Source organism: Macrotis lagotis, chromosome 2 (assembly GCF_037893015.1).
Source record: "Macrotis lagotis isolate mMagLag1 chromosome 2, bilby.v1.9.chrom.fasta, whole genome shotgun sequence".
In the NCBI taxonomy this organism is placed as follows: domain Eukaryota; kingdom Metazoa; phylum Chordata; class Mammalia; order Peramelemorphia; family Peramelidae; genus Macrotis; species Macrotis lagotis.
The window spans coordinates 106870877-106886140 of NC_133659.1; the positions used below are offsets into that span (position 1 = coordinate 106870877).

The 15264-nt window shown below is 44.2% G+C and overlaps 1 protein-coding gene across 6 annotated transcripts in view; it reads left to right on the plus strand.

Annotated features, from left to right (window-relative positions):
• The first annotated feature begins 325 nt into the window (after positions 1-325).
• Positions 326-15264, plus strand: part of IKBKE (inhibitor of nuclear factor kappa B kinase subunit epsilon) — a 34670-nt gene continuing 19731 nt past the window's right edge. The window contains exons 1-14 of one of the 6 annotated variants that reach the window (XM_074222529.1): positions 334-532; positions 1116-1262; positions 1353-1439; positions 1601-1728; positions 3106-3223; positions 3849-3989; positions 5233-5362; positions 7937-8118; positions 9539-9699; positions 11122-11232; positions 12207-12386; positions 13844-14040; positions 14935-14999; positions 15103-15194. In XM_074222529.1, the coding sequence (XP_074078630.1) occupies positions 3137-3223; positions 3849-3989; positions 5233-5362; positions 7937-8118; positions 9539-9699; positions 11122-11232; positions 12207-12386; positions 13844-14040; positions 14935-14999; positions 15103-15194 (1346 nt within the window). In that variant the 5' untranslated portion in view covers positions 334-532; positions 1116-1262; positions 1353-1439; positions 1601-1728; positions 3106-3136. The other 5 variants (XM_074222534.1, XM_074222531.1, XM_074222532.1 and 2 more) reach the window with 5 other exon arrangements.

The window sequence follows — 15264 nt, forward strand, 5'->3', positions numbered from 1 at the left end:
GGCGGGGTTCAGGGCGGCTCAATCAGAGGGGTTGTGCTGGCCTTCAGAAGGTTTGGGTTCAGAGGTCTCCTTGGAAGCAGGCCGAAGGGAGGCGAGCGGAGGTGGCCTGGGAAACCTGCCTTCTGAAGGCCACTATGATCTCAGTTGACTGAATGAACTTGTCCAACCTGTCTAAGCACCTGGGCTAGCCAGCCCAGTGAATTAGGGCTTCCCTGCCTCCGCGGAGCCTCGAGCACCTCCCCCAGCTGGGACCCAGAGCCAACCGGCCTTCCTGGAGGTCCTGGCAGGTCAGACCTGGCTCCATCTCCTCCCTTCTCTTTCTCTTTCTGCTCAGGGTGGGGACCAGCTGCTGAGCAAGGGCCTCTGTCTCTTTAAGAAAGAGAGAAAAAAATCAGGAAGTACTGGAGAAGAGGAGAGTCAAGGCGCTGAGCTGAGCCGGCCTGGGCGCTGGGGCCAGGCTGGGGAGGACGTCTCCAGCTCCGGCCTCCTCCATGGTAATCGGCCTGGCCCTCCCTGCAGGTGCAGGCGCCAGGTGAGCTGGGACTCTTGCAGCTGTCTCCACGTCTTCTAGGCAGTGAGACTTTGGTCCTGCAGCGGCAGCAGCCCCAGGGCTGGGGGAGGGGAGGCATTCTGCTCCATGGGATGCTTCGGGTGTTTGGGGGGAGTGGGTGTTAGGGGCAGAGCTGGGTGCTGGCTTCTCTGGAGAGAGAACACGAGCCACCATTCCATGCCCATGAACTCTGGTTGATCTGGGACACCAGATCTTGACAGGACGTTGAAGGAAAGATGTTGCCCAGATCCATAGCCCATCTGTCTCCTGTACCCATCCATATTTAAGTCCATCTTAGATGGACTTTGTTCTCCAGGGGTATAGGAGAGCTCCCTCAGTTTTCTCTTTTGCACAGTGAAGAAGGGATTGAATGGAATCCCAAAGGTCCCTTGCAGCCCTAATATTCTATCACCCTCTTATTTTCCACTGGTTGGGGACCTAGGAGACAGCAAAGCTTCCATGTGACCATTTCCTTTTCTCTGTTGTCCCCAAACTCCTCAGGAGAGACTAGGTTTCCTCTTTTTTGCTTTCTGTTCTCTAGTCTTCTGATGTCCTTGTCTCCTAGGTGGATGCTGTGTCTCCGGCCTGGATCCCCAGCGGAAGAAATAGCTTTGAGTTTCTGAGGAGTAATAAGTTTGGAAACCCCCAGCCTGTCCCCAAGGGCCCCAACCTGTGGGGAGTATGACAAACCGGAAAGGGTTAAAGGGCTGAGGCAAGCAGCCTTGGAGGAAGGATGAGGAGGGCTCAGCCTCTTGCTACATTTAGCCAGGTGGCTCTGAAGCTCTTCTCTTGATTCTTTCAGGTGCATTTTAGCTTCTGGGCTTCCTTGAGACAGAAAGTCCATCTCACAGGTTTGCGGAGAACCATTGGGTTTCAAGTCAGTGCACTGGTAAGTGTGGCCTAGACCCCCTGGTAGGTCTTGATTTGGCTGACTTAATTTCCCCCTTCCTCTGTGGTTAGGGTTTCTATAGGTATGGCACTGGGGTGGTACCTAATTTTATTTATTATCCGTGTAAATGATACATTCCTCTATCCCACTTCACCTTCTAGAACGAAAACTTTCTGAGGGCAAGAACAGTTTTTGGATTGTTTTTACATCCCCAACCCTAAGGCATGATCTGATACATGGAGCATTTTGCAGGGTCTTTAATCTGTTGACTTCAGAGCCGAGAAATAAGGTACAGGCACTAAATTAAGAATTCAGGTAATATTTTTAATGCCATATGCTTTCCTGAGAGGATTAAAAAATGAGGAATTAACCCCTGCCCTCATGGCCTTTCCAATCTTAGTGAAGTCTAACATGGATGGGGGGGGAAGAAGAGGTCAGGGTATTTTCAGCTACTTAGTAACTGGGGCCTATTTCACTGACTGTAGGAAGGGTTTAACTTCATCTTCTACCCCAAGATCTCCCCCCCAACCTTTTGAGGATTCCCTTCTTTCCACCCTCAAGCCAACCAATGTTCCCCAACCAATTCTTACCCAGTCTTGTTGGAATTCATTCACATTACATTTTAGAGACTTCTATGTTACTTAGCAACTTGGCAGCCTCTCTAGACCCCAGCTGCATCACTAGAAAATGGGGGAAAAAATTTCCTTAGGGCAGGGAAATCCCTTCCCCCTCTAAAAGCTACGATTCCCAGATCTTTTTGCTCAACAGATCATAGTTAAATGTTGAAATAAAGTCCCTAGTGTATTTGCTCCTTTAGAAAGCAAGTCCAAGACAGAGTATTTTGGGAAAGGCATATTAAGCCTGCCCATCATCTCCCTTCTCAGACTTTCTATCCAACCTCTCCCTGGAGAATATTCTTAAGTCTTGTTATATGCAGAAGGTTTAGTCTTGATTTCTCCATGGACTTAACAGAAAGACTTTACAAATGTAATGACTTTGGAAGAACTAGCCCTCAGGAAGATAGTAATGGATGTTGGGTTTGGAATTGGGGCTGCTAAGGGATATCAGCCTTCTGCTATTCCTTTTTCCTCTGGATGTGATATGTGTGAAACTCCCAAGCCATCTGTCCGGGAGACTGTGGTTTGCTGAAGCAGGAAGTGGTTGGTTCCCCTGGTGAGCCAATGGGGAGGGGCTCCAGGCTTGTGTTGAAATTTTGGAGATTTTGGTGTTGTGGTTTATGTTGCCCGGCCCTGGGGCCCTTCCCCCAACATTGTTTCTGCTTCCTGGTATAATCCCAAATTCAGACATCAGTAATACGGAGTGTTTACTGCCCTGGAAGAGATCGCAGAGGCAAGAAGTTTTTCTCTGCAAGTGGTTCCATTTGGTGAGGAGGTTCTTAGTGGACATGTGCATGGTGGGGAGATGCACAGGTTTTAGGAAGCTATTTGGGTTCAATTGCTTGCTCTCTTAGTGAGGGGCTGAGTGACCCTCAGGAAGTCATGATATAGCTGTGTATAAGAGTCCTTCTCTCTCCCTAGAAGGTGGGAACTAGCAACCCATTTGGTTATACAGGATAATCTTGGGAAACAAGATTCTCAGATTTGTGAAGGGGCACCCACAAATTTACTGAGTACCTTTCCACTGGCCTTTCTCTTTTCTTGGACAGAAAGGAACTGGGCTGTTGCAGACACTTGGAAATGCAAAGTACAGCCAATTACCTTTGGCACACGGACGATCTCCTGGGCCAGGGGGCCACTGCCAGCGTGTATAGAGCTCGAAATAAGGTATGTTCATGGATGGCGGGTTAGTAGAATGACCTAGCAAGCACCCTACTAACCTAGTGAAAAGCACCTAGGTAGAAATAGTGAACTAAGAGTGATGCCTTTCAAATCAAAGACTGGTTCTCAAATCCCAACTTTGTCTGTGGAACTTTAAGCAAGTTATTTGGCCTTAGGTGAGATGACTTTCAGATAAATGATCCTTTGGCCCATCCAGTCCAATGTTCTGTCTGATATGGGCACTACGAGATGCCACAGTGCCTGGCTCTTAATATTGATCGATTGATTGAAAGTCAAAGAGTTATTTTTTTCTCCTAGAGGAAGCTAGGTTAATTGTGAGAAGGTCCCTTCCAACTATCGATCTGTGATCCCATTATACAGTTGAGATTCCAAAGGAAAACTCAGTAGTAGACTTGTTCTTTTTTCTGTCTTCAGTCACTCCTGGCCAGTAACATGTTGGCCTTCTGGAGCATTCCCTGTACCTCATTCACCAGGGCTGGAGCATCTCATTTTCCTGGGGGAACTTGTGCTAAGTCAGAATGGATGGAGGGTAGTAGGGTACATGGCTGCTTCCCAGGGCAGAGGTGGGACTCAGGGTGATCTTTCCTGCCACCCTTCCCCTGACCCACAGAAATCTGGAGAACTTGTTGCTGTGAAAGTGTTCAACAATGCCAGCTACCTACGCCCCAGAGAAGTACGCATGAGGGAGTTTGAGGTCCTGAGGAAGCTGAAACATCAAAACATTGTCAAGTTGTTTGCTGTGGAGGAAATGGTATGTTCAGTAAATTAGACAAGGCTCTCCCTCTCTCTCTTTCTCTCTAGTCTAGCCTCCACAGAATTTGCAAAATGATTTTCCCAAAGTACATATCTAAGTCATTCTCCTATTCAATAAAGACCAATAGCTCCCTATTGCCTCCTGGACCTAATACAAATTCTTATATTTGAAATTTTAACCCATTTACAAGCTGGCATCAACATATGTCTTAAATATTCTATTCATTCTAGTCAGGTCAGACCCAAAGAATCTTTGTGAACACTGGGGTGAAGATGCCTCACTTTACTATTCTTCATTTGTGACACCCCACTCCCACCTCTGTTCCTTTTACACTGGTTTATCCTTCATGCTTATAATTCAATTGCTTCCATGTTTAGAACCTCCAATTTCCCCCAAAGGTCAGCTCAGTGTCCAACTATGGCTGATCAGACCATGATGCCAAAGTTTTTGTCATCATCCACTCTAACTACTAGCATCTCCTTTCCACAAAACTGTCTTGTATTTATTTTGTAATGTAATTATATATATATTCAAGGCTCTCCTAGGACAAGGTAAAATTCTTAAGGACAGAGATTGTTTCATTTCTGTCTTTTGACGTCCAAGTGACTGGCATTCCATTGGGCCTGGAGTACTAGTGGGTACTTAATAAATGTTTATTGACTGACATAGTAGGTACCTAATAATTGATTTTTGATGTTGTATTGGGGCATTGCAGAGGTAAATATAGAGAAGGAAGGAGATCTCTTTAGATAGTTCCCTGGCTGGGGGAGTTACGACACAAAAAAGGAAACACTTAAAATCATATACAAAATAGAAAACCAGTGAGATGACTATATATCCATTATGTACATGGGGTAAAGGAAAAATTAGAGCCACTTGCATTAGTTACAAAGGATTTCCTAGAGGAGGCAGATTTGGGGGCAAGAATAGGACTAGAAATTGGGTAGGGAGGGTTCCTACTCTGTGAAGGGTTCTGTGGAGTAGGGGGAGAGTATCCCCTTCAGGGCAAGAGGAGAAGATGTAGGTAGAGGGTAGAAATAGAGAACTAACCAGTCAGCCAGCTGGGCACAGGAAAGAAGTCTGGGGAAGTGGAGAGTGGGTGGGCCTCCCCTGCAAAGATCCGAATCCTAGACTTCGAGTGCTCTGGAAGGATGGATATAAAGGAAGGGCCAGGAGTTACCAATATCTCCCCTCCCTGAGTGGGTCTGAGGAGCTACCTTTCTGGGCATCTTTTCCCCAGGGCAACGATAAGGAGAAGGTGCTAGTGATGGAGTACTGCTCCAGTGGCAGCCTGCTCAGTGTGCTGGAGAACCCAGAGAATGCCTTTGGACTAGCAGAAGCTGAGTTTCTGGTGGTCCTACGATGTGTGGGTGAGTTTCCAGGAGGAATAATTGGGGATTGGGGGGGGTGGGTAGAGTGGGCTCTGGGCTCCAACCTTCTACTTTTTCTTCAATAATGGTGTTTATCAGATAGTGATGTATTTGGAGCTAGAAGACCTAAGTTCAAATCTCAACTCTGCTGTATTATAAAAACAACCAACAGCAACTAGAATTTATATTGTTTCTTTAAAATTTGCAAAGCACTTTGCGTGTGTGTGTGTGTGTGTGTGTGTGTGTGTGTGTGTGTAAGAGAGAGAGAGAGAGAGAGAGAGAGAGAGAGATCTTTAATGATCTTTAATCTTTATGACTGCCCTGTGAGATTGATTATTGCCTTTGTTTTGAAAGAGAACCAAAATGACATCATTGTGTTGGGGTCAAGGTACAGTGTGTCCAACTATGACTGATCAGATCATACAAGCTGGGAATGTTCTACTGCAGGTCAGACCCAAAGAATCTTTGGGAACATTGGGGGTGAAGATGCCTCACTTTACTCATCTCCCATTTCTTTTGAGCTTCTGCAATTCTGCTTTGCTCATAAAGCATCACACTTTCTCTGATGAAGATTCACCATTCAGGTTCAGGTATTTCTTTGCCAGCATCTCCCATGTCATGCAATCAATTCCAAAGTTCTTCAGAGAGACCTTGAGAGCGTCCTTGCAGTGCTTCTTCTGTCCACCATGAGAGTACCTTCCTTACATCATAGGGACTAATACTATTCCTATATCATAGATGAGGATATTGAGGCAGACAGAGAGCAAGTGACTTGCTTAGGATAACACAGTTAAGAAGTATCTGAGACCAGTTTCAAACTCTGAGCTTCCAGACTCCAAATCCACCCGTCCAACTGGGTGACCTTATTCTTTCTGGGTCTCAACTTCCTCCTCAGTAAAATTAGAGAGTTAGACCTATGGTCTCTAAGATCCCTTCCAGCTCTGATGTCAGATCCAAGGAACCTCGTCATCTGGGGGGAAAGGCAGACTATAAAATGAGGTCCTTTTTAGCTCTGAATCCCTTAAGTCTGAACTCAAGGTTTTCTTGTTTCCTCCCTACCTCAATTGATAGTTCCATTCCTTCCTAATCTATATTTATATATGTATATATATGCATATGTTATTATATATGTATATTTGTGTGTTTTTATATATGTGTATAAATGAATGTATTGTGTATGCGCATATTTTTCCCACGTTAGAAGGTAAGCTACTTGAGGGCAGGGACTGGTTTTTCTTCTTCTTTGCATCCCCAGTGCTTAGCATAGTTCCAGATTCTTGCTGATTGATTGATCTAAGACTGGATTATAAAACTAGAAGGGACCTTAGATTTCAACTGAAACGTTTTACAGATTAGGAAACAGGTTCAGAGAATTGAAGTGACTTAGCCAAGATCACAAAAGTAGTAAGGATCTGAAACAGGATTTAATCCCAATCACCCTACCTCTACATGCAGCCCTGCAAACATATTGCCTTTCCTGACATCCTATGGTACTAAGGGATATGGGTCAGGTTCATGAGACTTTGCCCTCTCACACACAGGAGGCAACAGGGGGACCAGAATTGTCAAATATGTGATTATAAACCATTCAGTTTAAAATTCAGGTTGTTTTCAATTCCATCCTTTGCTCGAGCCCAAATCTATCCTGTTGCTGTCTAAGCTACCACCCTGAGGCTCCAGATTCAGACCAGAAGGTCTAGACCACAGATGCCTCTCTAAATCTAATGTAAGGTTACTTCTTAAAATGAAACCAGAACCCCTGAGTTCCCTAAACGGGTGAATGGGAAATTTTCACTTCTGTACCTTTTCATAATTTTCATTATGAAAATTATGGAACAACTAACTAAGTGGTGCAATGGTGAGAGCACTAGGCTTGGAGTCAGGAAGTTGTTTTAAAGTCTTTTCTGAGTCATGTTTAACTCTTTAGGATTCTACCTGAGATTTTCTTGACAAAGATTTGGGAGGGGTTTGCCCTTTCCTTCTCCAGCTTATTTTACAGTGAACTAAAGCAGAGTGGAGTGACTTGTCCAGGGTGCAGAAAGTGAATATCTGAAATCAGATTTGAACTCAAGTCTTCATTCAAGCTTAGCTAAGATTGATGCACTGTACCATTTAACTACCCCTAAATTTTCTTTCCTGACTGGGGATTAAATCTAAGCTCAGGAGGTGATAGCATTGAATATTAGCCTCTAGACCACCAAAGAGGACTTTCTAAGTACAAATATATCCTCAGAATCTTACTGGCTATATGACCCCGGGCAAAACATTTAACTTCTGTTTGCCTCAGTTTCTTCTGTTATAAAATGAGGGTAATGATCCCATCAACCTCTCAAATCATTTAAACCTGTTTCATGGGTTTATTGGAGTCTGTTTGAATTTCCCCATCTGTAAAATGAATCGGAGAAGGAAATAGCAAAGCACTCCAGTTTCTCTGCCAATAAAACCCCAAAGGAGGTCATGAAGAGTCATACACTATTGAAAAATAACAAGTCCTAACATTCCCCTCTGAGATTCCCTTGACTCTATCCTTGGGGTGTCCTCCCTACAAAGAAAAATATCTCCCCTTGTTTTCAGTGGCTGGAATGAATCACCTCCGAGAGAATGGCATTGTCCATAGAGACATCAAGCCTGGGAATATCATGAGGCTTTTGGGAGAGGATGGGCAGAGTATCTATAAATTGACAGATTTTGGGGCTGCCAGGGAGCTGGAAGATGATGAAAAGTTTGTCTCTGTCTATGGCACAGAAGAATATCTGGTAAGTTATGTGTCTTGAGTGCTCTGAACTGGGAGACTTTTTTTTAAGACTTCCCAAGAGTTTAGTGGGATATTATGCAGTTTATTCCCCTGTTTGCAAATAGGATGCTATCTGACTACTATTATGTGGTATTAGTACATATTATACTATGAGATTAGTATGTATTATATCAAGCATTATCCTATAGTATCAGTATCTATTATATCTGCTATTATATTTTACTATGATATTGGTGTATATATATATATATATATATATTTATATTATAGCATGTATTTTACTATGGTATCAGTATCTATTATACCATACATTATATTATATTAGTATGTATTATACAATAGTATTAGTATCTGTTATATCTTGTATTATATTATACTATGGTATTAGTATGTATTATACCATGTATTATACTATGGTATCCATCTAGATTATACCATGTACCAGATTATACCATAGTATTAGTATATGTATTATACTATGGTATTGGTATCTATTATACCTTATACTATATTATACTGTGTTATTGGTATGTATTATGCCATGTAATATACTATGATATTAATATAAATTATACCATGTATGATATTATGGAATCAGTATATATTAAACCATGTATTATAACCTGTAATATTCTATGGAATCAGTATATATTATACCAAGTACTATTTTATACTATGGTATTAATATGTATTATACTAATATATGGTAATAACATAATAATGACAGACTAATTGGGGGAAGTATTCATTACCTCCCCTCCATTTTCCCCAAGTTGGGTTGGGCCATAGAATCCTTCATCCTCCAACTTGCTTCTGTTTGACTCCTCCTGCCCTGGGGACCATCCTTGAACTGGGAGTCAAGGCCCCTAGGAAAGTGATATTTGCTATCTCAGATAATAGTAAGATTTAGAGCTGAAAGATCCAGCCCCTTTCCACAGGAGAAAACTGGCACAGAGAGTTGTGACTTAGAGAAAGTAAAGACATTATTTTGGTGTCACAATCTTTATATCATAGTCTCAAAGATTGAAGCCAGAAGAGACCTTAGAAACTATCAAGTCCAAATTCATTATACAAATGAGAAAGCTGAGGCATAGAAAAGACTTGCCCTGAGCTACACAGTTAATGGCTGAGGCAGGATTTGAACTTAGGACTTTCTGATTCCTAAGTCTGAATCATTATGTACTCTGACACATTACTTCATCGTATCAGAAACTTATTCTGGGCAGGTTCTACTCTTAAGATGGTCACTTATCTCAAGATAAGTGACTTGGATAGATCACAAATTGGTTACATTTTAGACTGAGGAATCAGAAGGAGGCCTGGAGACAAAAGGTCCAAAGAACATCTGTGCCCCCTAAATAAGAGATACTTTCTCACCCTATCTGCCAACAATGGTCCTTCTCTGGTTGTTCCTTCCACAGCACCCAGATGTCTATGAGCGGGCAGTTCTCCGGAAGCCTCAGCAAAAGGCATTTGGGGTGACAGTAGATCTGTGGAGCATTGGGGTAACCCTGTACCACGCAGCCACGGGCAGCCTCCCCTTTGTCCCCTTTGGTGGGCCTCGACGGAACAAGGAGATCATGTATGCCAAGGGTCGGGGAGGCAAGGAAAGGCTGGCAGCAGTGTGCCCTAGTAGGGGTGGGAAGCCAGAGGGAATTCCAAAAGCCAAAGAACCTAGCTCCTTCATTTCACAGATTTGGAAACTGAAGCTCAGGGAGTGAAGAGGTTTGCCTAGGTCACACAGGGCATAAGTGGCAAGGGTGGACTTTGAACCTTGAATCTTTGATTAGAGTTGGATGTTTTTGTCAGGACAGAAGCTGGTTCTTAACTCTTCTATTGCAGTTATTCCTCTATTCCCTTCCCATAACAAGTCCTCCAACTAAAAAATATCCTTTCCCCTTACTTACCATCAGCCTGCCCTTCCACCCCTGCCTCCCATTTATGATGAGGAATTCTCAAGTGTGTAGCCTCGACCTCCCCTGTCTGCTGGGTATCTACTGAGTAACTATAACTAAAGTCAAGAAGCAATTTCAGGTAGCAGGTGTCATCTTGGGTGTTGGGGATATAAAGGATGCTGTGGGTGATCCAGTCCCTGACTCAAGCAGAAGGTTGGGGGAATTACAAAGGAAAGGTTGAAACAAGGACCGCCCCCATCCACCCCCAGGAAGCTTTTAGACTAGTTAAGGCACAAGTGAAATCTTTAGAACAATTGCAATCAAATCTAATTCAGGACTAAAATTATGTGGACCCAACTGTCCAGGCTGGAATGATCAGAGAAAGAGGCAAAAATATGGCAATGCTTTCCCTCTTGGAGCTTCCATTCCTATGTTGAACCAGCTAGGTGGCATAATAACTAAGTCTGGAGTCAGGAAGAGACAACATCAGTGTGGCCTCAGACACTTACTACCTGTGTGACTTTGGGCAAGGCAGCTAGCCTATGCCACTCATCTATAAAATGGGGATAATGACAGCACCCAGCTCCCACAATTATAGTGAGGATGAAATAAGACAATTGAGTACTCCCTCTTTCTCATTCTTTTCTGTCTATTGTCTGACTTTGTCTTCTCTCTCTCTATCTCTCTCTCTCTTTCTCTTCCTCTCCCTCTCTTTGCTCTATTCTTTCATCTTTCTCTTTCTCTCCCACTCCTCTCTCTTTTTCCCTGTCTCTCTCTGTGTCTCTCTTCTTCTCTCATTCTATTTCTGTCTCTATTTCTCTCTGTGTCTCTCTTCTCATTCATTCTGTCTTTCTCTGTCACTATTTCTGTTTCTGTCTGTCTGTCTCTGCCTCTCTCTCTCTCTCTCTCTCTCTCTCTCTCTCTCTCTCTCTCTCTCTCTCTCTCTCTCTCTCTCTCCTCTCTTCTCCTTGTCCTCCCTCTCCTCCTCTCCTCTCTCCCTTTCTGGTAGTAGCAGTCTCTCAAACTTACCATTCTTTATGTACACATTTTCTATATTCTGCACCAGTACCTAGGAGTTTCTCCTGACCCTGGGTTCCCCTTCCTTCCAGGTTCAGAATCACCACAGAGAAACCAACTGGGGCCATTGCAGGCACCCAAAAACGAGAAAACGGGCCCCTGGAGTGGAGCTACAAGCTGCCTATCACCTGCAGGCTGTCTCTGTGAGTAGTGATCTTGGGGCTGAGGAAACCTGAAGTCTGGATCTGTCCTATACATTCCTTCTTCCAACTGGGAGCAAGGCTTCCAGCCCTGACTGGGGCCATGATAGGCATTGTCTATTCCTCAGTCAGTTCAGTGTTGATCTCTTCCTGGTCCAGTCTCCTTCCCTCCTTCCAATGTCACCAGGTCAACATCGTCACTGAGTTGCTGTGTGACTTCATGCAAGTGTCTTAACTTCCCAATCACTTGATTAATAAACATGTATTGAGCTCTTATTATATTCCAGACATAATGTTGTCTATGTAAGTCTGTCTAAGAAATAGTTTTGGCTTTGGTTCCAGACAAAGCCTCAATTGACAAATCCAGCTCCTAGCTCACACATCTGTGAGATGCCAGCCACTTCCTCATCTGTAAAATGGGGGTGAAGGTACTCACCCTACTTACCTCTCAGGGCTTTGTGTGTCCATTAACATTTATTAAAGGCCTACTCTGAGCCAGATACTGTGTTAGCAAAGGCCCTGGGGAGAGCAAGATCATAAGAGTTTAAAAAGAGCTAACAACCATTTATGTCTCACTTTCAATGTGCCAGATACTGGGTGGAAGAATTTTACAAATATTGACCCAATTGATTCTCACAACTGTCTTGTGAGGAAGGTGCTACAATTATTCCCATTTTCAGATGAGGAAACTAAGGTAAACAGTGGTTGCCCAAAGTCAGTGTCTGAGAGTACATACAGTATTTATTGATCTCAGGAGGGAAGCCATTGAAGAAGATTACAATTGTGATGGTGGGAGGAATTAAAAAGGGGTTAGGATACAAACTGGGTCACAAAGGAAGCCAGCAGGCCCAAAGCTCCTACTCCATCTTCAATGAGAGTTATAGCTATTTCCCTGCATGGGTGATAAAGCTCACAGGGCTAAGATGGAGCATGCTTGATGCCTGGTCACTGATCATCCATGTCTTTGATGGGAACAGGGGGCTGCAGGCCCAGCTGGTGCCCATCCTGGCCAACATCCTGGAGGTGGACCAAGAGAAGTGTTGGGGTTTTGACCAGTTCTTTGCTGAGACCAGTAACATCCTTCAGCGAATTGTGGTCTATGTATTTTCTCTGCCTCAGGCTGTCCTGCACCATGTCTATATTCACACTCACAACACGTAAGTGAGAGTACACCCACAGGACAAGGGATGTGGGAGGGAGCTCCCGTTCTCTTCCAGTGATAGAAGAAAGACCCTGCTCTCCTCTGCCAGAGGAAACATAACAGAAGCTTGGAGATTTAAAGGTAATGCAGTTTTATTGGGGGGGGGATTATTTTTAACTAAGCATTTTTTCTTTCTTCCCTTTCACCACCGAGAAAGGAAAAATGTAAGAAGAAAACCCTTGGAACAAACATGCACAGATGAAACAATTTGTATATTAGTCACATCCAAAAATGGATTTCTCATCCTGACTATTCAATCAACTCTCTATCAGGATGTAGAGAGCATGCTTTATGTTTCCAGTCCTCTGAAATAGTGATTGATCATGTCATTGATCAGGTTCTGAAATCTCTCAAAGTTATTTGCTTTTACAGCATAGTTATTGTATAAATTGTTCTGGCTCTGCTTGTTTTACTCTGCACCAATTCAAACAGTTCTTTCTAGGTTTCTCCGACCCAGTCTCTTTCATCAGTATTGGCAAGCTTTTATTAAGCCCATATTATGTATGGGGTCCTGTGATAAGTCTTGGGGATTGTTAGCTCTCTAGGAATTCACAAGCTAAAGTTCTCATTCTGTGGCACAACAGTAGCCCACCGCATTCAATACCATATTTTGTTTGTTTAATCATTTGATTTTTTTTTGTCTTTTTTGAATCTCCAAAACTTAGCACAGTGCCTAATATATAGTAGGGGCTTCATAAATGCATATTGCTGATGATAATGATAGTTAGACCCCCCTGAGCTGGGTTTCAGGGTTCCTAGGATATTAGGTTTTAAAGCTGAAAAAGATTTAGAGATTGTATAACTCAGTCCACTCATTTTATAGATAAAGAAACTGAAGCCCAGGTCAACTCCCATGATTGCCCAAGTAATAAGTATAAAGCCCAAACCCTGTGACTTCAAATCCAGTGTTTTGGTTTGATTTTTGGTTTCGATGCCCTTCCTGGGTTTTCCCTTTAGTTGTACTTCATGTGACCAGAGGCCCCCCTCATTGCCCCTCTGGGCTTCAGTTTTTCTCCCCATCTCTAAAATAGACCCATGATTATTGTTTCCTATAGCGCACATCAGGACTGAATGTTCTGATTAAGTGAATGGTTGGAGGGTCTTCTCCCCTGGGCTCTTCTTCTCCCATTCCAACTAAGTCTGGCCCTTGAAGCAGCCTCTTCCTTCTTGGCCTTCTTTCTTCAACCACGCCTTTAGAGAAGTAGCTAAGAATCTTGGTCTTGGAAGGTAGTAGACCTGGATTTAAGATTTTTACCACTTCCTGACTGTGTGACTGTGCCCAAATCACTTAACCTCTCTGTACTTCTGATTCCTTCTCGTTGTAAAGGGAATATTCACACATATCTTCCCTCTGTCTCCCTGGATCTTTATGGATTCTTGAAGTTCTAACATTTTTATCTCTTCTGCATCTAGGATAGGCATCTTCTTAGAGGCCGTGTATAGGCAGACCAGCGTGAAGCCCAACCACCAGGAATACCTCTTGGAAGGCCACCTTTGTGTCCTGGAGCCCAGCCTTCCTGCCCAACACCTGGCCCATACCACTGAGGACAGCCCTTTGACCCTGCTCAATGAAGACAGTGAAAACCCTGCTGGGTTGACCTTCAGAGACCGTGAGTGGGAAGACTGAGGCATGCCCAGTGTCCTCTCTCACTCTTCTAGCAAAGGTAGCCCTGCTAGAAGTCATGGGGTCGTCCAGTTCCTTCCCCCAGTTCAGTCTGTGGGGTTCCCAGACACAGGAGACACCGAGATAATTCCAGTTCTGCCTCTGTGTCTGGATGATCTCTGTCTTGACCCCTTGGGGCTGTGTTCGCCCGTATCTTGATGATGCAGGAATGACTGCAAGCTTGGCTTCTGGCTGGCACCTGCAGCTCCAGAGCCTCAGAGGATACCAATAAGAACTAACATCTCTAGCCTGTTTTAAGATTTGCAAAGTTCTTTCCATATATCATCCTAAAGTAAATAGCTATCTAGAATAGCTAGGAGGAGACTTCTCCCAGCTTTGCCCATAAGTCCATGCAGAAGACTTATGTCTCAAGTGGGAGGTGGGGGCCTGTGGGGGTGGGAGTAGTGACAAGATGCCCCAGAGGAGTCAGACATGTTATTCTCCAGAATGACCACCAGAGGTCACTATCATAATGCAAATGTAAGATCCAAAATTAATTTGAATTTAAGGAGGACTGGTGGAGAAGGGGGGGGGGGAAGGCAGGTTGAGAAGATCCCAAGAAACTGAGATGAGTGTCAGGTAGACTAGGGGACAGGTAAAGGAATGTGTGTGTGTGTGTATGTGTGTGTGTGTCTGTATGCCTGTGTGTCTGAGTGTGTGTTAGAGTATATATGTTGTATGTGTGTGTATGAGTATAATGTGTGTGTGTCTGTGAATGTGTGTGAGTGTGTGTGATCAATGGAGGCTAATGGAAAATTGAATTGGGGTTGAAGATAAAAAGGAATATAAGAAGATGGGGTGACTCAGTGGCTCAGTAATCAGATCTTTACTCTGTCCTTAGCATCCCTGGATGTCCCCAAATTTGTGCCTAAGGTGGACCTGCAGGCTGATTACAACACAGCCAAGGTGAGGATGAGGGACCCTCATGGTCTGAGCAGGGAGGAGGGGGGACCCTCTCTGAAAGGTGGGAGGGAGGGGTGGGCCCTGAGCCCACCTGTCTGTGTCACAGGGTGTGCTGAGCGTGGGCCACCAAGTGCTGAGGATCTCCCGGGCCCTGCTGGACGGTCAGGAAATGATGCTTCGGGGGCTGCATTGGGTGGTGTAGGTACCTTAGGGTGGGGGTGAGCTGGGGAAGGGGAGAAGGGACCAGATAGGGCAGGGGCTGTGATCT